At 40.9% G+C, this 24,418-nt stretch overlaps 2 protein-coding genes across 3 annotated transcripts; one reads left to right on the top strand and one right to left on the bottom strand.

The window, feature by feature from the left end:
• Positions 1-10,178: 10,178 nt before the first annotated feature.
• On the top strand, positions 10,179-11,427 carry LOC112176906 (cytosolic sulfotransferase 5). The gene has a single exon (XM_024315041.2). It carries the CDS (start codon positions 10,227-10,229, stop codon positions 11,229-11,231), a length of 1,005 nt encoding a protein of 334 aa, XP_024170809.1. The 5' UTR covers positions 10,179-10,226; the 3' UTR covers positions 11,232-11,427.
• A 3,570-nt stretch (positions 11,428-14,997) lies between these two features.
• On the bottom strand, positions 14,998-20,506 carry LOC112176905 (ATPase WRNIP1). 2 transcript variants are annotated; one of them, XM_040511701.1, is made up of 2 exons: positions 18,778-20,506; positions 14,998-15,202 (listed from the first exon to the last, which is right to left on the bottom strand). In XM_040511701.1, the coding sequence occupies exon 1, from the start codon at positions 20,424-20,426 to the stop codon at positions 18,801-18,803; it is 1,626 nt and encodes a 541-aa protein (XP_040367635.1). In that variant the 5' UTR covers positions 20,427-20,506; the 3' UTR covers positions 14,998-15,202; positions 18,778-18,800. The 2 variants fall into 2 exon arrangements, with proteins under 2 accessions (XP_040367635.1, XP_024170805.1); XM_024315037.2 differs by lacking the exon at positions 14,998-15,202 and adding an exon at positions 15,236-17,752.
• Between the last annotated feature and the right edge of the window lie 3,912 nt (positions 20,507-24,418).

Here is a 24,418-nt window from a genome sequence, read left to right as displayed (position 1 = left end):
TTCTCGGAAGGCAGGAAAAGAGCCTTGTGACGAGGTTGGTGCTCTCCTCGACCACAACGCTTGATCAAGAAGTCAGGTCAAGGGACGCCCCGACGACTGCACCCCATAGTGCTGGCACGCTCGCGCATTCAAAAGAGACAGTTTGTACCATACTGGATTTTCGTGTCAAACAATTACCATAAGCAATTCTAATTACAAGGCTAGAAGAACCAAAGAGCGATTTGATAAAATCATCATTCAATTTAACATAATTATAATCAGGAGTTCCACTTGATGTGATGAGATTTTAAAGTTTTTTTTCCCTAATATTAATTGGAGTGGCTTTGATAGTCTGGTCGCTTGGTCCTAACAAACGTAGCACCATAAATATTTTGAGATGGGAAGGAACACGTTGTTGATGAATAACTAATTCCAAGCTAACAACAAAATATGAGGAAAGAAATCATAGTGGTTTTCTTTAGAAGCACTTCTATATAAGAAATTTAACAACCATTTCAATTCAGCGAATTAAGCTAATATATGTACCACAGTGTTTTCAGAAAATATATAATATTACAAAAATGAAGCCCAAAGAATCTATGTGTTTTTTTCTTCTTACATATCTCCCTAGTGGACATAGTACTTTGTAGGTCATGGAAAACTAACATTTCGTGGCCTAATTATACTAGGGGAGTGAAATCAACACTCTTCAATTTACAATTTACACTTTTTTCTTTGTAATTTATATAAGTTGGATGTTTAAGTGCTGATATGGTCAATGCCACAATGCCACATCAATTGGGTATTTGGGATCCCAAGCCTTTTTTTTTATATAAAAGACAAACGTTAAGTTACTAAAGACAAAATTTAAGCTACCAAAAAAGAAAGAGTTATTATCACAAATAGTACCTGAACTTATCCTCTATTTTATCGATGGTACCTGAACTTTTCGATTTCATTTTAAATGGTACCTAAAGCCACATTCGATCACTATTCCGGCCAAAAAAGCCAAATCTGAAAAAACAAAAAACAAAAAAACAAGTTCAAGGCAAATCTATTACCAAAAAATCATCACTATATATGATCGCAACCCTCGAAATCATCAAAAATCATCACTATGATCGCCTCCCATGCCGTTTTTAGTCAGAATAGTGATCAGAGGTGGCTCTAGGTACCATTTAAAATGAAATCGAAAAGTTCGGGTACTGATTGTGATCAAAATTGAAGTTCAGGTACCATCGATAAGATTGAGGTATAGTTCAGGTACCATTTGTGATAATAACCCAAAAAGAAAATATGGTATGTGGATTGTAAAATAGGGAGTGTGAATTTCATTCCCCTTATACTACTAATGGATCGTTTAGCAATACTGAGAAAACGACATTGTTGGGCCTAATTATAGTAATGGGTCGTTTGACAGAAATGAGAAAAAGACATGACTAAATTGTGGGCTAGAGGACATTAATGCTTGGCTAATCTTTTTTTTTTTTAAGAAGATAAAAATTCTATAGTTACGGGACCGTCAACATGAGTGACTTTTATGAGCCAAAAAGGCTCAACCCCTAACCAAATTTTACGCCCATACTCGCGAGCTACAATGAGTAACAACCAAACCTGTACCGATACAACCCAGCCACCAATATTAAGATGAACTGTTTTCACCCGTTCGGACACTGCGTCCCAAAACAGCCAGACCATGTGTAAGGGTGATTCACCATCACGTTGATAACCAAAAAGCACTGACAAAAGACCAAACCATGACACAGCAGAACGACCTTGACCCCATAACAATGGCATCGACACTCCACTAAAACACTCAAACCCTCGCTCAAGGGAGGAGGGACTTATTAATCTTAACCACGAACTAAAGAATAAAAACCTAAAAAAACACAAAAATAAACTGCCACAATCAACTTTCCTTCTCCACAAAATCGACTCAAGCTTCACAGAATCAGCCACAGCAAAGTTGGCATTGAGGTTGGTAAACTCGACCCCAATTATCTGACATCTAAGCCAAGGACAAAACCAACCTGGAGAGAAACTCCATCTCTGAAATCTCCTTCCACTATAAACCCAGATGACAAAACTCTCCAAACCAGCACTGTCCCAACACCGACCCAAGGTCAATACGCCTTCCAATCTTACCGAGATGACCACTCCTCAATTCCTCAAGTTTTCTGCAACAGAACACCGATCCGCTATTGTCTTCATCCGAGAAAAAGAAAACGTCTCCTGTCGCAGCCCCCAATCTTGATCACCTCCTGCCACCAAGCGAAAACACGCCCATCCGGCCACACCCTTCCCTCGCCGATGAAGCTGGTAGCCGTCGTTGACGGGAGAGAGCAGCCGGATAAGCAAAGGAGCCGCCTTTGTTTTTTCCAAACCCTAACTACCTTAGCAACCTAACTTTAAAAAGAACAAAAATTGCCATCGTCTCTCTCTCACAACGAATTGTTGTTAATGCTTGGCTGATCTTGCAGTTAGAGACTTAACAAATTCCTGCATAAAGCCCTCGTAAGCCACAACTTAAAATTATATGTACAGTTATGTCATTGTGATACTCATTGTTAGTATAAAAACCAGGCTTCAAAAATAACATTACAAGGATTATCTGAAAGGATCCCAATCAGTCCACCCAATTACTATTAAAACACCCAAAAACAGTTGGGGATGTAATGTCAATAGCCTGAGCTGAACTAGTGGCTACAGACATAAAAGAATTTTAAAATCTATTCATGAATCAAGGAAGTCTTAACTTCTACCCAAATAAATGTCCACATTTTAAACTATATATATATTGAGAACATATTAGCCTTTATATACGAATATTGCTTTCTTGTGGGATATAAGAGAATTAATTAACCAGCAAAAAACTCTAATCAAGCTGTGACGAGGCGTATTATGTAAAATTTTTCACCGTTAACATTTTTTTATTTTTTTATTTTTTGGTTTGAGGAATACTCTTATCTTCTACATAATAACAATGGAAGTTACCAAGTTATATATCTACTCCCTTGAAACTAACTTTGTAGCCCTAATATTTTTTTCTTATCTATTTTTCGAACTAATATAATTAAAAAGACAATACAAATTTAGGGTTTGACTACAGCCCAAATCATTGGCTGTTTAACAAGTTACATCAGCAAAACCAGTACTGATATGCGCCCATGTTGCTTGCTTTCTTGGTGAGGCTGAGTTGGAGTTGTACCCTTTCTATAACTAACTGGAGTTGGAGTAATAGTTAGGCTTTTATATCTTCTGTCTCGATTTGAGTATAACCATGCAATTTGTGCTTCTTCTTCTTAATTACACATCTCCCTCTTCTTCTTCAGACGTTCTTGTACTCGATCTCTAAGCATGATGAGCCTCAACGTGGCCGTTATTGGCTTCGAATTGATCATGGATCGACATATACTGTGTCGTTATGCAAATTAACAGTACGTGCATGACATAATTATATTAAGGGAAAAATTCATCAACGGTGGCTGGACACTTAGGAGACTTTCAGAATGATACCCGAACTTACAAAGTTATCAATGTGATACCTGGACTCATTTTTTCATATCAACGTCGTACCTACGAATACGAATAGTTTTCGTCACGGAGCGGTTAAATTTTGCACGTGCAATGCACGTGAGTCACTTAATGAAGATAAAAAGACCGATTTACCCTCAAAATTTTTTGGAAAAATTCACCAACGATGTCTGAACAGTTAGTGGACTTTTAGAATGATACCTGAACTTACAAAGTTATCAATGTGATACCTGGACTCATTTTTTCATATCAACGTCGTACCTACGACCAATTTCGGTCACGAAGCCGTTAAATTTTGCACTTGCGATGCACGTGAGTCACTTAATAAAGACAAAAAGACCGATTTACCCTCAATAGTTTTTTTTTTCCTTTTCTTTTCTTTTCTTTCTTTCTTTCTTTCTTTATTCTTCTTCTTCTTCTTTTTCGGATTCTTTATTCTCTCCTTCTCTCCTTGCCAACACCACTGCTTTCGGAGAACCCACCATTGAATATGCAAGAAGAAAAATGGGGGAGAGCCACAACAACCTCCACCACCGCGCAATGACTTCGTCCTCCGCTGCTTCTTGATTGGGTTTGGGGATAAGGACTGCTTCTTCCTCCACCTTCTTCTTAACAAAAAGCACCGGAGCACCCCAAGGGGACACACTTGGCCGAATGAAACCTTTATCCAACAACTCCTGTAACTGGGTCTTCAACTCCTTTAACTCAGCTGGGGCCATTCTATAAGGTGCCTGATATATAGGTGCAGTACCAGGGAGCAACTCAATGGTAAAATCTATTTCCCTTTCTGGAGGTAAACCAGGTAGTTCATCAGGAAACACATCCGGAAACTTCCTGACCACAGGAATATCCTCAATGTTCAACACCGCCCTCTTTGTATCCACAATGTGTGCTAAATAAGCCTGACAACCTTTATTCATTAGCTTTTCAGCTGTAATGGCCGAAATCAGGCAAGAGGAGAGAATGTTCCTCTCACCATGGAAGGTGATTTCAGGTTTTCCTGGACTTCGAAACACTACTTCTTTACGGAAACAATCAACCAATGCACCATGTGTCTCCAAAAAGTCCATCCCCAGAATTACATCAAACTCCACAAGGTCTAGAGGAATTAGGTTGGCCTCTAGGCAAAAACCGTCAACCATTACACCACAACCATTAAAAACCCACTCTATCTTAAGTGCCCTTCCCGCAGGTAAAGAAACATACCACTCACCAATAAGGAGTGATGATGGCACATTTGCAAAACATGCGAATCTACTGGACATAAAAGAATGCGTCGCACCAGGATCAATTAAGGTTAAAGCAGGTTGATGAAAGATAAATAACGTACCAATGATAACTTTGGGTGAATCACGACCCTCCTGCTGGGTCATGGCGTGCAGTCTAGCATGTGTCACAGGACGACCTCGCTGAGCCCTGCCCTGCTGAGAACTAGCTTGGCCTACCGAGCTGGTGCGGGCGCTGCTAGTAGAACCACCAGCAGAGGACTGACCAACAGTCTGAGTGGGGGTAGATCTAGCTCCCTGAGTCGCAAGGGGACAGTCCCTCCTGAAGTGATCGTGCTGACCACAAATAAAACATCCCTCTGTCTGATACTGCCCATACTGGGCTGGCTGGCTAGCAGAAGCCCCACTGGAACCACCATGATAACTCCTGGACCTCTCAAATTGTCGTCCACTAGACTGACCCCGAGAGAATCTCCTGTCACGTGCCCTGAATCTAGTACGGGTTCTCGAACTGGAACCACTGCTCTTTCCACTACCAACTGAAGAACCAGAACCAGATGTGGAAGTAGCCCTCTTAGATGGACCCTGGCTAGGGCCACCAGGATCCCTAGGGTGAAATCCAGCAGGTGAGTCTGACTCAATGTCCATGGCATAAGATACTGCCTCAGCATAGCTACGGTACGGTGTGCCTAACATCTTGTCCTTAAACTTTCCTCCAAGTCCCAAGACAAATCTACGAATCTTACTTTGCTCAGTGCGAACCAAATCCGGCACATGATGGGCCAAGGAGAGAAATTCCTACTCAAACTCCAACACTGACTGCTCATCTCTCTTCACCAAGCTCAAGAACTGGTCTTGCATCCGATTAAGGTGGGCATCACTAAAGTACCGTCCATAGAAATGGGTCTTGAACACATCCCATGTCATGGGGCCAACATTTGCAGGATCATTAGTAACATCAATCCACCAATGCCAGGCGGTATCCTCAAGAAACTGTACTGCCAAATCCACTTTCCTATCCTCTGGAAGATCCATCTGGGAGAAAACTCTCTCCATCCTGTCAATCCACCGCTGAGCCTCTACAGGTGAGGCGGCAGAAGCAAAAGTCTGAGCCCCATGCCTCTTAGCACGCTCCACAGTATAGTCAGTACGTGACCCGGGGAGTGCTGCGGCAATCTGCCGAAAGAACTGTCCAAAAGAATCCGCAAACCCCCTAGGTATCGGCTCATCTTCCCCAGCCGGAGTTCTCTCACGTGCTCGGCGATTTCGAGCCATAGTACCTAAAGAAAAGTATTTAAGAAGTTCAAGGATCAGTACAACAAGGTATCTACTTTACATGCATAATAACACACTAGTACCGAAGAGCACACGATGGGGATCCGCCGCGGTCGGGCCATCACTCGGGAGGTACTAGGCGTCATTTGGCACATAAAGTAGCAAGGAAGTAAGGAAGTCTACAGAATCTAGAAACCTAGTGCTCTGATACCAACTGACAAGACCCACCCCGAATTCCACCCTGGAATCCGAAGTGGCCCTGCGGGACCCACCTTTAAAGGAGATTTACCAAAAATTTCGGCATAACCTCCCTTAAAAATGGTTAACTCAAAAACCTGCGGAAAACCAAAATTCACTTCTAATTATCCAACCACAACTCCTGGAGCCACCCTGCTCCCAAATTCAAACAATCATCCCAAAGCTAATATCATCATACATAATCTCCAAAGGGTACAAGTTACTACAATCACCAAAGTTAGGTCATAGACCTCAAATATAATTCATACAAGTTTGGGTTACATATCCCTTAGTAATCAGAGCATTCTAGGAATATAAATAGACAAGGAGTGCAGTAGGTTAAACAGGTAACCTACGGAAGGTGATGGCGGAAGCAGGTGCGGTCACTATGGCTCACACTCGTACACCGAGCAACAATACTGCAATCTGGGCATTTGAAACCGAAGGGCCCAGGGAAAAGTATATAAAAACGTTAGCGTGAGTGGACAAAAATAAATAATTGAAAGAAAAAGGGTTTTATACTTTTCCACATTTATCTCAATAAAACTCCCGATGCATGCGATAATTAAAAAAAAACCGACTAGCCCCGCTAGTCAAGAACAACAATAAAAGAACATGGGGAAAATGGGTTCACCATACGGGAATGGAGCCCCTCAGGCTCAACCTACCCTCGACTGCCACTCACACATAGATTGTGCGAGGAGGAGAACTAATAACCTCAACTTCCATTCACACATAGATTGTGTGAGGAGGAGAATATCACCTCGACTACCACCCACGTGAGGAGGAGAAAGCTACCTCACTGCCACTCACAAACACAAAGTAAGTGAGGAGGAGACCTATTCACATGACCCGCGTATGGTGAGGAAGAAGATCGTCAAAAGCCAGTAAATCTGTATAATTTCCCCACTTATCTCAAAAAATCGGAATCCAATGAATAAAGACGTGACCCCGCACGCCAAGCTCATCTCAGGTTCAAATATAAATAGGGTATAAATAAGTATAGATTTCCGAATCCGCATAAATCAAAATCCTCAAATTGAGCATAATGAATCTAAATTCAAAAGTTCAAACCAATAAATCATTCAATAATCCAAACCAAAATAAAATGCTCGATAATTAAATTGATAAATCGATAAACTCAAAACTTGCGGAATATAATTTGCATGCATCAATTAAAATCAAAGGTTCACTCACAATATGCGGTCAATCCTGACGTCGCTCGTGATTCTCCTCGTATGGAGACTCCTCTCGTCCTGTACGAATAACAATCATAAATATATAATTCACAGGACGGAACTTTAACTTTACGATACTTAATTGGAAATTTAAAACATCCCCCTTCCTAACATCCGACTCCTCAACCCTCTACAATTTCCATCCTTAATACTCCATCCATATTCAATCATCGATAAATAAATTCTAGAGTGAATTCGAAAGAATTCCAGCTATCGAATTCACATAAATCGTTAATTAATCAATTAAACACAATTCGTAATTCCTCCAATTTCCACCAAACTTCATACATTACAAACTACGATCGTTATAGAGTATAAGGGGTTAAAACGACAATTAAAACACCGCTTTACGCGCCTCCACGCGCTACCTACAGTGGCGGCGCGTGGCGGCGGCGACCTCCTCCGATGACCACCAAACTCCGGCACTAGCATCTACACAACAAGCCCAAACAACTTCCAAACTACAACATCATCCAATTTTACCTCGAAGTGGCCGAATCAAGCCGGTGAAGGAAAGCCCCGAAGCTTCAAGAACCCTAGAAATGAAAAATTGTCAATTCGACTTCTACAATACAAATTGGAATGAACCACCTTAGGGGAAATAATCTCCATCAAAAACCGAACCTTCGATGGGAATATGGTGGCCGGAATGGCCGGGAATCGGCAAAATCCCAAAACTGCAACCAGAGCACTTCTTGCTTCGATCCGGGCTTTCACGGCCAAAACTCCCCAATCCCAGGTCACTGGTATCACGAGCGGGTTGAGGCGCCCCTGTGGTGACCGGTTGCACGCCGGATGGTGGCCGGAAAGTGAGGAATCGGAGGGAGGAAGAAAACCCGAAGGAGAAAGGGGGAGAGTCAGGGGAGAGGAGAGAGAAAGAGGGGTGGGTTTCCGGTTTTGGAAACCTACCCGGGTAACTTTCCATATATATTCAAAATTTACCATGAACAGTAATTTTCGTAATTCACTCATAACTTTTGCATACGAACTCCGATTTTTACGTACCACATATGCACGCGCTCGGTTTAACGCCCTCTACAACTTTCATGAAGAAAATTTTCTTAAATTATTAACTCACAAAAAGTCAATTTTTAACCACCCCCTAAACGTTAAAATTATAACCGCGAACGGTAACCATAAAGAATTTCATGCAACTCAGTAAAAAGGGTATCTCAGATATGGGGTGTAACACACGCAGAACGCGAGCCTCCATTTCTCGATGGTGGAGGCTCCGAGTTCTTTGTTTGCTAATCAGCGAGGCGCAATGGTGGGCAGCAGCGGAGTGGCAGAGCTGGTGAATCAGAACAGCTCGAATTTTCTGCAGGTGAGGATGGTGTGGAGGTCGAAGTTAATGTTAATCTTTGTCTGCCTACAATTGCCTCTGATCGAAGTTGGGCTAGAGGCCGAAGTTGTAGGCTCGACCGGTGAAGTTGTAGGTGAGGATGGTGTGGAGGTGGTGTTGCATGTCGGGAATGACGGAGAGGATGGCAAGGTGGGATTGGAGCTGTGATTTGAGAGTGGAGGGCTGGCGGGGTCTGAGTTTCTGATCAATGGTGTATAAAAGGGGTTCGGAGGAGAGAACAAGAGTGGTGGTGGATAAGTCGTCGACGGCGGGGATGAACTTGGAGTAAGCGGCGAAGCCTCAATGCACAATTTCAATTTGCTGTAAGATTTGAAGTGGGAGGAACTAGAATCATTTGCGATGCATGAAGGTGGATTGAGACGCAACAGCGGTGTTTGATCAGCGATTGGAGGTGGGAATCGGCCGAGTAAGATGATTTGAATCTTCATGATTCAAATCAGGGGAAGAAGAAAACAAAAAAGAAGAAGAAGAAAGAAAAAAAGAAAAGGAAGAAAAAAAAACTTTTAAGGGTAAATCGGTCTTTTTGTCTTCATCAAGTTACTCACATGCAAAATTTAACGGCTCCGTGATGGAAATTGGTCGTAGGTACGACGTTGATACGAAAAAATGAGTCCAGGTATTACATTGATAACTTTGTAAGTTCAGGTATCATTCTGAAAATCCCATAAGTGTCCAGACACCGTTGGTGAATTTTTTCAAAATTTTTTTAGGGTAAATTGGTCTTTTTATCTTCATTAAGTGACTCACTCACGTGCATCACACGTGCAAAATTTCACGGCTCCGTGACGGAAACTGTTCGTAGGTACGACGTTGATATGAAAAAATGAGTCCAGGTATCACATTGATAACTTTGTAAGTTCAGGTATCATTCTGAAAGTCACCAAAGTGTCCAGACATCGTTGGTGAATTTTTCCCTTATATTAATGAGTAAACGCTTGGTCTGGACGTCCTAAATCCTAAAATTATACGACTAAATCGTAGACTAGAGGACTTGCTTCTCAGATTCTGAGACGATCTAACCCCTAGTAAGAAGGTTCTTTGATCAATAGGGACATATATATCTGGCCAAACCTTCAAAGCCAGAGTCAACCCATGTACGTGATCGCCTCACTATATAATCGAAAATTCTTCAGTACACGGAGGGTGAATGTGCACGGCGTATGTGGTGAAATCTGAGCCGTCCGATAATTTATCCAAGTTGATCATCTGATCCAAAATATCTGGGCCCACGTAGTGTAACCAATCAGAGTTGTTGCACATGAGCCGTGTGTGTAGACGGCCGTGTACCGAAGAATCTCCGCTATATAATGGAAGCAACCATTGCTCGTTAATAGGCACTCAAATCTCATCATTTCGTGACTACCAGTACATACCATGTCACTACCTCAAACTCCTCCTTCTCTTCCCCAATACTTGCAGGAAATTGAGCTCAGCCAAGAAACCAGAGACCTAATATCCAAGCTACCTACTGAGAAAGCTTTGATTTCAGGTAATTTGCATCAGTACAAGGGCTTTTGGTTCCCCACTAGGTATATCCAAGGAGTTTTAGCCTCCCAAAAACACTTTCAAGCCCAAGATACTGATATCCTTCTTGCTACTACTCCCAAATCAGGCACCACTTGGCTCAAGGCAATTCTGTTTGCCCTAGTAAACCGAGTGCACTATCATCCAGACCCTCAGAACCAAGACCACCCCTTGCTCACAAACAATTCTCATGCTCTTGTGCCCTCCTTCGAGTCTAATCTGTACTTTAAGAAACAGATTCCTGACCTCACCTCCTATGCCCCTCCCAGGCTCTTTTCAGCTCACTTACCACTAGAGTCTCTGCCACAATCTGTTAAAGAGTCTGCTTGCAAAGTCGTCTATCTGTGTAGAAACCCCAAGGACATAATAGTTTCACTTTGGCACTACACAAACAGATTGAGACACAGGAGTATGGGAACCAATTCACTTGAAGAAGTATTCCAATACTTCTGCAGGGGAGTGAGTCCATTTGGACCTTTTTGGGATCATGTGTCGGGCTATTGGAAGGGGAGCTTGGAAAGGCCTGAAACGGTGTTCTTCATCAAATATGAGGAAATGAAAGAACAACCTGGTCTGCACTTGAGGAGGCTAGCTGAGTTCTTAGGGTGCCCATTCTCACCAGAAGAAGAGGCACAGGGAGTGGTGGACAATATCTTAAGGCTGTGTAGTTTTGAGAATTTGAGCAATTTGGATGTGAACAAAACAGGGAAATTATCGAAAACAGGGGTGGAGCATAGTGCATTCTTTCGGCGAGGGGAGGCGGGAGACTGGAGGAATTGTTTGACAGCTGAGATGGTGGAACAGCTAGACCGTATCACTGAAGAGAAGTTGCAAGGTTCTGGATTAAAATTCTAAGTTTGCTTATGTGTGTTTATTTACTTCTTAGTTGTTCGTGTTTGTGTGTGTAATTTGACCTTCGTTAGTTCCAATATCAGTATCCTAAATCTCGATCATGAAATAAAATGTATGAACATACTTTGAACTTCGTTAGTTCCAACGTCAATATATGAATCTCATGAAATAAAAAGTACTGCCGATTTGTTATCCAACATTTCTGTAGCAATTAAAGACATTCATGGAATTCATATTTCGGAGTATAATCTCGAATGCCACGATCACATTGGATATAGAACCCTGTTCTGGTGGGGTATAAGCAACCCAGTGGAATGCACCTGACACGAAGGCCTGTGGTGAAGATTTACTTTGCACCACAATATTCATAGGACCGGGGACGGAAACTTCTCGCCATGAGTTAGTACTGAGGGTGAAAATCTCAACAAGAGGTGGAACGACATGTTCCTTATAATAGAAAAGTCTTACCAGTTTGAGGTCATTGGTAATGGGGTCACAGCCAAGACCAAGAAGATGCTTAATAGGTGAGAATGATGGAAATCCTGTTACAAAGGAGGTCTTCATTGTTTTGTTCAAAGAAGGTTTCCAAAAAACACACACTCATTCCAGTCGATCATGCAGACTATCCCATTCATCGAGCCCACAATCGGGAAGTACTTCCCAGAGCTGTTATGTGGGTGAGTTTCAAGGTGGGATTGTGGGGGAAGGATTCATCATCCTTGTACAAAGCAAAGCACTCTTCCTCTTTGCTAGTGATATAAGTTCGATAACCATGGTCGTCTTCACTAATAGAATCACAGGAAGAGTAGTGTCGAAACAGAATAAACTGGTGGTTGCTTCTTTCACCATGGCTAGCTTTATGATGAGCATGATTGAGGTGGGTGGTGACGAATGCAGGGCTAGAAATGAGAGAATCCCATGTTTTCGAAACGCACCTAAATCTCAACAGTGACTTCACTGGTACTCTAACCAGTATCTCCGTCAGCCATTCCTTTGGGAGATAATCAGACATTCTACTCTTTTGATGTAGAACCTAGAAGCTAAACTGAACCTTTTAGAGAAGAAGACTGAAGCATAACAGAAACAACAAGTGTGCACGGCACGATAACTAAAACCAAATTCATCCACATCTACCTTGAAGTTTCGTGCATAATTTAGTATAATAATACTAATGAAGATGATAATGATCATAATCAGCAAGAGAGCTACTAATTTGGACTTGTTCCTTAAACTAAATGCTAGAGTATTTGCCTGTCTATTCAAAATTTTTGCAGATGACGTGTGTGAACACTCTGTTCCAATGAATAAGCAACTATGGAGCTGAAGAATTTTTCTAACTATTGGACACTTTGGATCATTAGGCCGGCAGAATTTGGTCTTGTTCCTTGTCTCATTCACAAGCATTGTTCAGCACTTGCAGACAAATTTTATTATCGGAAGTTCCAATGTACGTAGTAAACAAAACAATAATAGAGTTGACCACAATTCGCTGCAGATTGAGTCTTGAGGTTCATTATCTAAACAAAAACTATATTTTTCACAAGAAATCAATGTCGACTTTTCTTTTCATAACAAAATGATAGAATTTCACAAACACATCAAATAGTACAATATTCCTCCCATACATCCAGAAGGAGGTGAAGGGAGACTCATCAGTCAAAACTAAACTGCCAGCAATAGAAAGGAACAAACTCTTATATCATACTAACCGAATTGAATTATAGAGCCAAAAAGAAAAACAGTTGATTCTTTCTTGACAGAACACGAGCATTGTTGACCTTGGAGTATTTTGAGAGAAGGTTAAGCAAGATATAACTTTGTCTTGTTTACCTGCTTACTCATCTAGAAGTCCATCTAAAAGTATCCAAGCGCCAACTCATTGCAATACTGATCGATGTATTTGCAATTGGATTGTTTTTTTTAACTTTTTCCCTAAGTGCAAATGAGTCAAAAGGGAATCAGGTGCCGAATTTTCCAAAACATGCAAATGACTCAAAATAAGGATTACTTGTAGAGATATGCTCTATTGTTTGTACCATTACGGTCTATTGTTATCACCTGTTGAATTATCATCTTGAGATCTCTCTTCATATTTCAGAGATTATGTCTGGTCTATCTAGTGTAGGATGTCTCCTTTTGACTTTTCATGGTTAAACTCCAACATCTCCAGAGAAATCCCACATGAATACATTAGTAAACCAGTCTCTGATTTATAGGAAAAGAGAAAGCTCAGTGAGTTGGATCCAACACAAGTCGCAGCAAGTTTCTAACAGCTTACTCATGAAAAATTGAAAGTTTAAAGGGATTTTGTGCTGGTCTGAGTTTCAAGTAAGAAGCTTAGACAAACCTGTGAAAGGAAACTATGACTGCAAACACATTGGTAGCTCAATATAAACCACAACCTACAAAAGTATGAAGCACTTTTTTGAAACAAAGTCAGATCACTGCCGTATTCAAATCTGCTCGACTTCTGAGCATAATCCTAATCCTTCCGAGACCTTATAGATTCAAAGCTATGTGACATGAAGACTTAATTTGGTGATAATATTGACACTAACTGAGGTACTCGGAAGGTCATGCACCACCTAAATCCATGGCTTCAATTAATGCATTGGCTGATTAAATAAATGGCTTTGATTAAGCTCTGTAGAAATGGAATTGGAATGTTTTTAGACAACTTCAGAAAAGAGAAAAGGAAGTTCCTTGCCAGACTTGGAGGAAATGAGAAGGGTCTCTGTAAGGATTCCAATGCTTATGTTCTCAACCGGAATTGTCACCTAACAAAGAATTTACTGAATTTTTGGATCAGGAAGGTATCTTTTGGCATCAAAGTCTGTTAAATGGTTATAAGAGGGAACAAGGAATATAAATTTACAACTATTATTACAAGGTCTAATAAACACTGAATCGCGGCCTTGATGAATGATCATAATGGGTCATTAAAGGATACCATTGAAATTGAAAAGATTGCTATGAATTACTATAAAACATCTTTTCTCTGAACACACAGCAATATGTCAGGACACTAGTTTTCCAAACCCTTTCCTTCAGTTGGGTGATAGCTAGTTAGAAGATCTAATGAAGGACATTAACATGATGGAGATGAAGAACGCTTTATCCAATATCAGGGCACTTGAAGCCCAAGGTGTTGATGGCTTCCCTGCTGGTTTCTATCAAATTCAGTTGCATATATGTGGCGGCGGAAATCTTTCATACTATCAAAACTCCACATGGTTTACACAATAACCTTATTAAATATTAACTTGACACCCAAATTTCAGAGTGCCCAATCAATGCTGTAATTCAGACCTATAAACTTGTTTTACACACTATCGTGTTGCACCATCGATTATTGTCTCTACATTCAGGAAGTTACTATCTCACTTAATAACTCCCAAATCCTAACCAAGTCAGTTCTGTGTCTGGTTGGCATATTACAGAGTATGTTCTTATTTCTCCAAAATTTTAAGGTAAAAACAATGAAAAAGAGGCTTCAATCCATATTTTTCCAAGGAACTCTGGTTACCAGAGTGAAGGGGATGATATAATGGAAAAGAGAGAAGTGTAGAATATCCAACTGAAGATGAGGATTTATTTTCTTTAAGTTGTTGGTGAAGTACAGTGCGCGTGATCAACTTTTAAAGTGTTAAGACAATGAGAAATAAATAACCGAGCAATGACCTTTTCCATATGAGAACTGATCTCTGAGACAACAAATCGCTAAACTTTTAGTCTTTCAATGTAATCGAGAGAAGATATCTTTCAAAACTGTGTTAAACATACTTATTGTACCAACTAGAATACAAAAAATTGTCAGAATTGAAATACCATCACAAACAAATCCAACTTTTTATTAAGACATGCTTCAGAGTTATCAATCAGCAAAATAAGAAAAGATTGAGTTGAAGTAATTGTACCTGATAGTTTGGGTTTAGATATTGACTGATCATTTGACGGTATCCTTCAGGGAAAACCTGCAACAAAGCCAAGTTGAGCAAGTAAACAAAATCTCTAACATCTTTTGAAGGGCCATCATCTGTCTTCCCAGCATCATAAAACAAAGGAGGTAGAATAACCCACGTTTTGCAGTATCAAGCATTTTTTCATCAGCTTCAATCATATCCCACTCAGGTCACGAAAGAAGGTCTACCGCTTCCCCCAGCATTCAATGAAAACCAGAAGGGTTGGAGATTAACAAGGAAGTCTGGTTCGTAAACCGTATAATGAGTTTAGATAGACATCCAAATTTGCAACAAAGTCACCTAAAATATGTCAGCCTCAACACCATCCATTATATCTATAGCACACCACCAGGATTTCCATAGAAGGGCTACCTAAAACTCTGTTGACTTGCTAAACAAGCACTAAACCACATAAAGCGTTTAGCCATATGTTGAATGATGAAATCATTAAGAGCTTCAGCCCTAATACATCAGTCTGTTGCACAAAACAGAAGTTTATCTAAATTTCATTTTTGAAGTTCCAGAATTAAATTCATACCCTGTTCAAAAGCGCGAGGAAAAGGTAATATATTATAGATTCTCAGATGCATTTCTAAACAGCTAGTGCCCGAGTTCTCAAATGCATTTCATCAAAAACAAAAGATGTCAAAATGAAGACATCATTGAGAGCTCGAGCATAACATATCAGTCTGTTGCATCAAACAAAATTTTATCTAAATTTCATTTTTCAGTTAACAGAATTATACTGATACCCTGTTCAAAAGTGCAAGGAAAAGGAAACAGATTATTGATTCTCAGATGCAGTTCTAAACAAGGTAGTGCCCAAGTTCTCAAATGCATTTCATCAAAAACAAAAGAACACCTAAGCACCACCACCATGAACAGAAAAGCTATGGTCCTCGGTCATATTATAAAAGAAAACGAGGAGTGATTTGAATTTTCGAGCTGATTTTGTCCCAGAGCCTTTTCAATTCTGAATTTCTGATCCATCTCGAGATCCTGTTTCACAATGGATCATAGTTGCTAGGACACAGCCACTAAAACATGTAACATGGTGGAGCTGCAGTATTTTGCTAATGTCAACTTGCAGGGTTGCTTTGCACTTGTCAACATTAATGGCACCAGCTCCCATCAATGTGGAGGCTTCGCACTGTATCAGTGTTGACTAGGAGTACTATTATTAGTATTTCTATTTTCTAGGGATTGTTTGTGTTTTACTGTTATTGCTTCTGAAACAAATTCATTGATTAGTTACATAGGTATGCACTGTGTGCTTGACTACATAGACATATAGTATAGTCCCACATCTCATCTCAGTTTCAATTCGTCTACTTTGGGGAAGTTTATCATTCTTCTGAATGGGGTATTGAGATCTTAGCTTAGCTTAGCTTCATGAGCCTACTTAGATAAAGGCATATGTGTAGATTTAAGACTACATATAGACTGCATCAGTGTATGTTTAAATTTAGTAATTTTTCAACATAATCAAGGGTACCAAGCAAGAATTTGATCTGACTATACTATACTTTATTCTGCTTCTAGAAATTGGTTTCAGTTTTAAAATCTCCAATTGCTGATTAGAAGTACACTGGAGTACAGACACGTCATTACATGAGACCAACAATGCTTAAATTCATTTTGCTCAAGATGGATGTTGAATTCTTAAAACAGCCAAAAATAAAACTAATCTTGAAACTTACAATGAACGAAGTCATTGTCTGATTAAGATTTGAAGAAAAGGATTAATAGTGATTCTGAAAAGAAATAAAAACCCAACCAGACAAGAAAGACAGACAAAAGCAGTTGTCAATCTGTTTACTAAAGAACAAGAAACAATAACTGGGAAAATAATAGACACAGTATTACTGAACGTACCAACAGGCTTGACAATATTAATGCACATAGTCAACTAAATTAGTTATATTAGATCATATACTTGATTCAATTACAAGGTCCAACACGTCCACTAACTCGAAGTGAAGTGAAAGCACTTCTTCTATAAGGAATTACCGAATGTAGGTACAAAACAATGATAAACTTTCCTATCCCTGAGACAATGTGAGAACTATATAAAGAGGGAGCAACAACCAATGAAGTAGACTTACTTTAGGAACATAAAAAATGTATCAAAGACCATGCTTTCACCATAGCTATGAATTAATAAGATTTTTACATCATGACACTCTTGAATCAGAACTTACATAGATGTCTAGATGTCTTCACATATACTTGGTCATGCAAGAACCAAATGCCTTGACAAGACGTCTGCTTCTATTTAATCTATACCAAATCAGATTTTACTATTCCATTTTAACTCTGACAGAGTGCTACAAAGTCCAAAAAAAAAAAAAAAAAGGAAGAGCAAGAGCATTATTAGATATGCTTCCTCAGCTTATGAACATAGTGAGAAATCTTGATGGAGATAAGGTCCATTCAGATATAAACTTAGGGGGGTTAATAAGCTTACAAATTAAGCTCTGTTTAGAATTGTATGAGCATGAAGGTTAAAGGAAGACTATACATTAACATTCCCTTTGAGGTAGGCCCCAAATACAAAGAGTCCTGCACATCAATTCCAAACCCATGAGCAATGCAAAATGATTAATTGAGTCAGTACCTACAACGCCTATTAGCTTTTATCAAGATTAGATTACCCTTCAAGAATGTAGACAACCAAAACTTCATCAAGGACAGTTGGTATAGAGTGGAACATGAGATTACCCTACGCCTAAATGCCTATGTTGTAGGAAAAACAGATTGTAGAATTTAATTCTAAAAAAATGGAAAGTTATAAATTCTAAATGATAGCCATTCACTTATCATTTTCCAATACTAGAGTTTTAAACCACCCTTTCATTTGGGTATTTTAGAATCAATAACCACTGAATGCTGTTCATTATGGATGGGCAATGATCAGACAGACCATATCCATGCTTCCTCAACTTCCATTGATTCCACTAATTTCAACCTTTTTCATTAAGTTTGACTACTTCAAGAATTCAACTCAGATCAATGTTGTAACATACAATGGCCCTTCCTCAAAAAGTAATTTCCTAAACTCTAATACAAGAATTCCAGGGTTTCAAAAATGATACAATTGACTACACAGTTGGTCCATTATTCCACAGAACTAAGCCATTCATCACAATTTCAGCGGCTTCAACCATCCACCAAGGCAGACAGATACAATTTCACAGAGAAACTATATTCACTTACGGGATTTATTAGCATCCTCTTATCCACTATGTAATTTTCTCCATTTATCTGAACCTTCCATTTCAATTTTCATTTTGGAATTACTGCACCACAACTTTGTATACAGGTTGCTCTCTGTCTTAAATAATATATTGGTCAAATAAGAATGCAGGCAAAGGGAAGTCTCTAAATGATAAAAGGGATTGACCAAATTCAAGAGTAAACAACTACTGAAACTTGCAGCACTACAGAACTGTGGCTACAAGGACATCTATTTCCAATCACAAGCAATTTCAAAACCAGACTGGTTGTTAATGTACAAACCAAAATCCCCAAACACATCAATATATTACCCTCAACAAAAAGAAAAAGATTAGTGAAGAGTCCCTAACCAGAAAAGTGAACCAAAGGCTTATCATCCATCAGTGTTATTACTGATTGGCCAATCCAGAAACTTGTAACCTTCAAGTGATGGCGGTAGAAATCTCTGTTCTGCAGAGGGATTGTCAGGAGTGTATATATATCCTTTCCCATACCCAAAATCCTTCATCAGCTTAGTCGGTGCATTCCTGAGATGAAGAGGCACCCCCTCATTCTGTCCAACTGAACTCCTCACCACTTCTGCTGCACTATTCATTGCTTTATAAACAGCAATCGACTTTGGAGCCAAAGCCAAGTAAGCCACACACTGTGCAAGAATCACATTGCACTCTGGCATTCCAATAAAGTGACAAGCTTGGTAACAAGCCACAGCTTGATTAAGCGCCAATGGGTCCGCCAGCCCCACATCTTCGCTGGCAAACCTTACGAGCCGGCGCGCAATGTACAGAGGCTCCTGCCCTCCCTCAAGCATCCTTGCCAGCCAATAAATAGCAGCATTGGCATCACTTCCTCTCATAGACTTGTGAAGCGCACTGATGAGGTTGTAGTGCTCTTCCCCTGCTTTGTCCGAAGCCACATGCTTGCATTGCAGTGCTTCCTTGGCATCCTCCACGGTAACACCAGCTACTGAATCCGGCGTCGAGGCTCGGGCAGCTGCTGTTGTAGCTGAGATTTCCAATGCATTGAGTGCCACTCTAGCATCACCGTCGCAATTGGCGGAGATAAAACGAATGACTTCCTCCTCCACATCTACTTGCATCCCCACACTCCGAGACAATCCGATTTCCGAGTTTTCCGCCGCTCGCCGGAGAAGAACCTCTATATATTGTGGGCTCAAGGGTCGAAGATCAAGAACTCGAGACCTAGACAAGAGCGGCGTGATCAAATGGAACGAAGGGTTCTCAGTGGTGGCGCCCATGAAGACTATGCTGCCGTCTTCGATCACCGGCAAGAAAGAGTCCTGCTGCGATTTGTTGAACCTGTGAACCTCGTCGATGAAGAGAACGGTCCTCTGGCCGTTCAGCTTCTTCCTCTTCCGGGCCTCGTCGATGGCTTCCCTGACGTCTTTGACGCCGGCGGTGACGGCGGAGAGCGAGACGAACCGGTAGGGCCGGGAGGCGGCGGAGGAGGCGGAGTTGATGATGGCTTTGGCGATGGAGGTCTTGCCGGTGCCGGGTGGGCCCCAGAAGACGAGAGAAGGGAGACGCTCGCATTTGATAGCGGAGCGGAGGAGGGAGTTTGGGGCGAGGAGGTGGTCCTGGCCGACGACGTCGTTTAGGGTCCTGGGCCGCATGCGCTCCGACAAGGGCTGGTGGTGGGCCGCGGCGGTTGCGGGTTTATCGGAGGTAGTGGGCGGCGGGGTTTCCGGGACGAGAAGTTTGCGGCGCTTGGGGAGTTGGGAGGTTGGGGTGGACTGTTGTTCTTCTGGTTCTTGTTTGTCTTGGGATTGTGAATTTGAGGAGGGGGTGGATTGGGAGAGGAAGAAGCGATCGAGTTTGGGTTGAGAGGTGGCGGTGGGAGTGGAGGTGGAGGTGGTGGAGGAATTGCGGTTGAGAATCCAATCGGTGGCTTTGAGAGCGGAGTTGCCGCCGGTGGCGGCGAGGGCTTCAGCGGCGAGGTCGGTGGGGAAGCCCATGCTTAACAGCTGCTCCATTTCCATCTCCCACTGTTTTCTATGCTATTGCTCTATCACTCTAGTCGAGTTCTTAAAAACAAGAGACATTGCTTTTACGAGAAAATTTTGGGTAGTCCGGAACTACATATATCCATTGTCAGGAACAACCTGATTGGTCCGTGTCATCTTGAGGGGAAAGGGACTTGTTCTCTTACTTTTTGTCTCATTTATACAAGACATATTTTTTTATGGTTCCTTGAACAAAAGCACTAGCAACATATTTTTATTCTCAGCTACCTAATTTAAATTGAAATGACAATTTTACCTTCAATTGAATTAATATATTACATCATGCCACCACACCAATCTCTCCCTCTCTCTCTCTCTCTCTCTCCGGACCATGCCAGCTCCGAAATTAGAGAACGAAGCCCACCATTGTCGGACCTTCATTGCACCCAGACCTCACCGGCCTTCACTGCATCTAGACCCCGCCTGACCGTCACTGCCCCTACCCCGATTGGATGAAAACATGATTCCAGATTTGCTGTTTTCGGAGCTCATCGACGGGAACCATGGCGATCAGATCTTCCAGCTGAAACTCGAGCTCTCCTCCAGAAAACTCTGGATTGCACCTTCCAGTTGATTCTTCGCCCCGAAGACAAGGACGTAGCTCTTCGAAGACCGGAGACGAGGACTCGAAACCCGTGATTTGGTCCAGTTTCTGACATGGGTGCCCAGAGCATTTTTCTGAGTGCCCAAATCAGTTTTATTTTTTTTTGGGTAAAACGAGTGCAGAATTTTTTTTATTTTTTTATCAATGGGGCAGAAGGCCAAAAAGAAAGAAAGAAAAAGTTTTATTAGGGAGCAGTAGACGTTTATTGCTCCCCAATAGACTTATATTGGAGGACAATAAATGTTTTGAATTAATGCAATCTCCTCGTTTTTTTCTTTAATCAAAGTTTTATTTGTCTTATTTTACGGAGATTAGTTCTCATTCTGATGATCGAAAATTCTATTAGGGTGCAATAGACGTCTATTGGGGGCAATAGACGTCTATTGGGGGCAATAGACGTCTATTGGGGCCAATAGAGGTTTTAAGAAAAATCAGGTAGGCGGCGCCCGGTGATAGGAATCCGGCAACCGGTGACCGAAATCCAGCCAAAGTTGGCCTGAAACAAGTGACGGGCTCCAACGAAGTCTCTTATGGTTTCTCTCTCTCTCTCTCTAAGTAACAAAAGGGTAAGGGTAAAATGGTATTAAAAAATAAATAAAAAACAAAACAAAAAATTTATTGGGTATTAGGGAAGACTTCCTTAGAGTGTTTTAGGTAAAAGGGAATTAAAAATACTTAATGGGGTAAGTGGGAAAAAATCCCTAAAAATAGGGTAAATGGACAAAAACCCTTTTTAGATTGAGAGTGCCGTACCACGTGCACGTGGGGCAGTCCAATCAAGATTAAGAAAAAACTTTATATATCCCTATAATTGTTAAAGGAAAAACACATTATGTGCCTTCGTTAAAGTGATTGACGGAGAGAGAATCAATGAATTAGCAATTACCATCAATCAGCAAGGATTACGGACCAATCAACATTTAATGTCATCATTGTAATTGATCTTTCCGTTGTAATTCTCTCCCTATATAAAGGGGCCATGAAATGAAATGAGTAGACCAATTCCAATCTCAATTTTACTTTTACATGTTATCAACACGCTTAGAGCCAATAGCCAAAAAAAGAAAAAACTTTAGCTTCGAGAAAAAAAAAAACCAAAACCCTAGAAAAAAAAAAGTTTTTCTTCTTTTCTGCCGCCCAATTAAAAAAAAAAATTCCAGTCCAGATCGGCCTCCTCCCCTCTGGCCCTCCCTGCTTGAAATACCCTAGCCTACACAGGCCTCACCTGCACAGCCCAGCCCAGCCCCGTGCAGACCCCGCCTCTCATCTGCCCCAGCGCCGTCGCTGCTCAGCCTCCTCCCCTCCTTTCAGCAGCCCGACTCCAACACTCTACCCAGCCTCCGCGCCCTTCTCCGCAACCCCATCGCTGCTGGCACCCAGCCAATTGCTCACCGCACCCATCTACAATTCCCATCGCTGCTGCCAGCCAAGCGACACCCAGCAGCCCCAGCGTTCGCTCATCCTTCCAGTAGCCCCGTGCCCCACAGCCGCAACAGCAACAGTCCACCACGAGCAGCAATGCAATCCCTGCATGCCTGCGACCCCTCGTCTGCGAAGACCCGCGCCGGCGCACCACAATCCTGCAGCGAAGCCTTGCCTAGCAAACCACCGCCTCGCCTAGTCAACTGTGGTTGTCTGCAAACCAGAAAAAGAGAGAGAAGAAGAGAGAAAAGAAAAAAAAGGGTAACCTGACCCAGAAAAGAAAAGAGGCGGCCCGAAAAAAAAATAGCAGGCTGCGGCCAATAAAAAAAAATTTAAAAAAAATAAAAAAGAAGAAGAACAAAGCCTACTGTTGAAAAGAAAGAGGAAGCGGCCCGGTTTTTCTCAAGCCCTAAAATATCGATACGCACGCCTGCATCAACACTTGCGTGCGCTAGGATTGTTTTATTTTCTCAAAATCAAGTATGTTTTCTTTCTTTCATTTTATGATTTTAGCCAAGCATGTGAATTTTATTTATATTTTCTATTTTTAAGCATGCTTTATACCTTATTGTTTATGCATTTATTATATTTTGTTATTGAGCATGTTTAGTTAGATAATTTTGATCATTTCAAGCATGCCTTGTTATTTATGTTTTATATGATTATCTTTTAAGCATGATTTATAATTATGTTTAAGCATGCTTTATATTTTATTGCTTATGTTTTTATTATGAAATTTTAAGCATTTTTCGTGATTTTTATTTTACGCATGATATATTATTGCTATCATTATGTGTAGCATATATTTTGCATGCCATGTAATTTATTTTTATATATGCTATGTTTTATTCTTTATTATGTGCTATGATTATTCCTTATTTAGAATGCTATACAAAAATTGTGTTTTGCCATGATAATGAAAATTCATGCGCATTATAAATACATAATTACTGTGATAAAGCATTTTCACGTAGCATCGAAAAAATGTGACCATCACGAATCTTGGTTTTGAAATCTAATTCATATTTTTGGAAAATAATTTACGTGGATGTCTTTATGACTGCGTAATTTATATCTTCCCTCTTGTTTATGTAAATGGCTGAACCAACTCGACTTGAATTTGATATAATAGACTCAGAAGGACTTGAGTACCACCGTTGGATTTCCAATGTAGAAACTGCTTTTGTAGCAAAAGACTACACTGCCACCATTACCGACCCCAAAAACGATGTACCGTCTAATAAGGTGAAAGCAAATGCCTTAATGTTTCTGAGGCTGCATATTGATCCTAGCTTACACTAGGAGTACCTTCAGTTGAATACACTCAAAGAATTGTGGGAGGCCCTTAAGGGACGTTTTGGGAACATTCACGATACTTTGCTCTTAGAACTACCGTTTAGTGGAATGAAATCCGCTTGCTTGACTACAAAAGGATCAATGACTTCAACAAGGACATGTTGCGCCTAAAGGCACGTCTAAATTTCTGTGGAAAGGAACTCACAGAAGATGATATGATCCAGAAGACTCTTTCCATTTTTCCCACTTCAGCACTCATACTAGCGAATCAGTATAGGCTAGAGTATGACAACAAAAGAATCACAACCTTCAATAAGCTGATCAACCTACTACAAGTGGTTGAGAGGCATAATGAGGTTCTCTTGAACAACAATGCCAGGCCCACTGGGACAAAGAAAATTCCCAAGGCTAATTATAGAAAAATGAAAGGTGGAAAGAACCCCAATGCATAGGGATTTGGACGTGCTGATCCCTACCGAAGTGGCAAGGGACGTGGGGGTCGTGGAGGCCCTCCCAATGTATGGCGCAGAGATGGTGGTGCTGACCCTAGTGATCATGGAAATAAGGTGCAAAGGGCACCGAAGAACCCTTCAATCAAACAGGAAAGAGTTGATAAATTAGATTTCTGAACAAAACCTTGATTTGA

Source organism: Rosa chinensis, chromosome 7 (assembly GCF_002994745.2).
Source record: "Rosa chinensis cultivar Old Blush chromosome 7, RchiOBHm-V2, whole genome shotgun sequence".
NCBI classification, from domain to species: domain Eukaryota; kingdom Viridiplantae; phylum Streptophyta; class Magnoliopsida; order Rosales; family Rosaceae; genus Rosa; species Rosa chinensis.
Note: the sequence above shows the minus strand (reverse complement) of the source record. Positions and strands in the feature narration are given on the sequence as shown.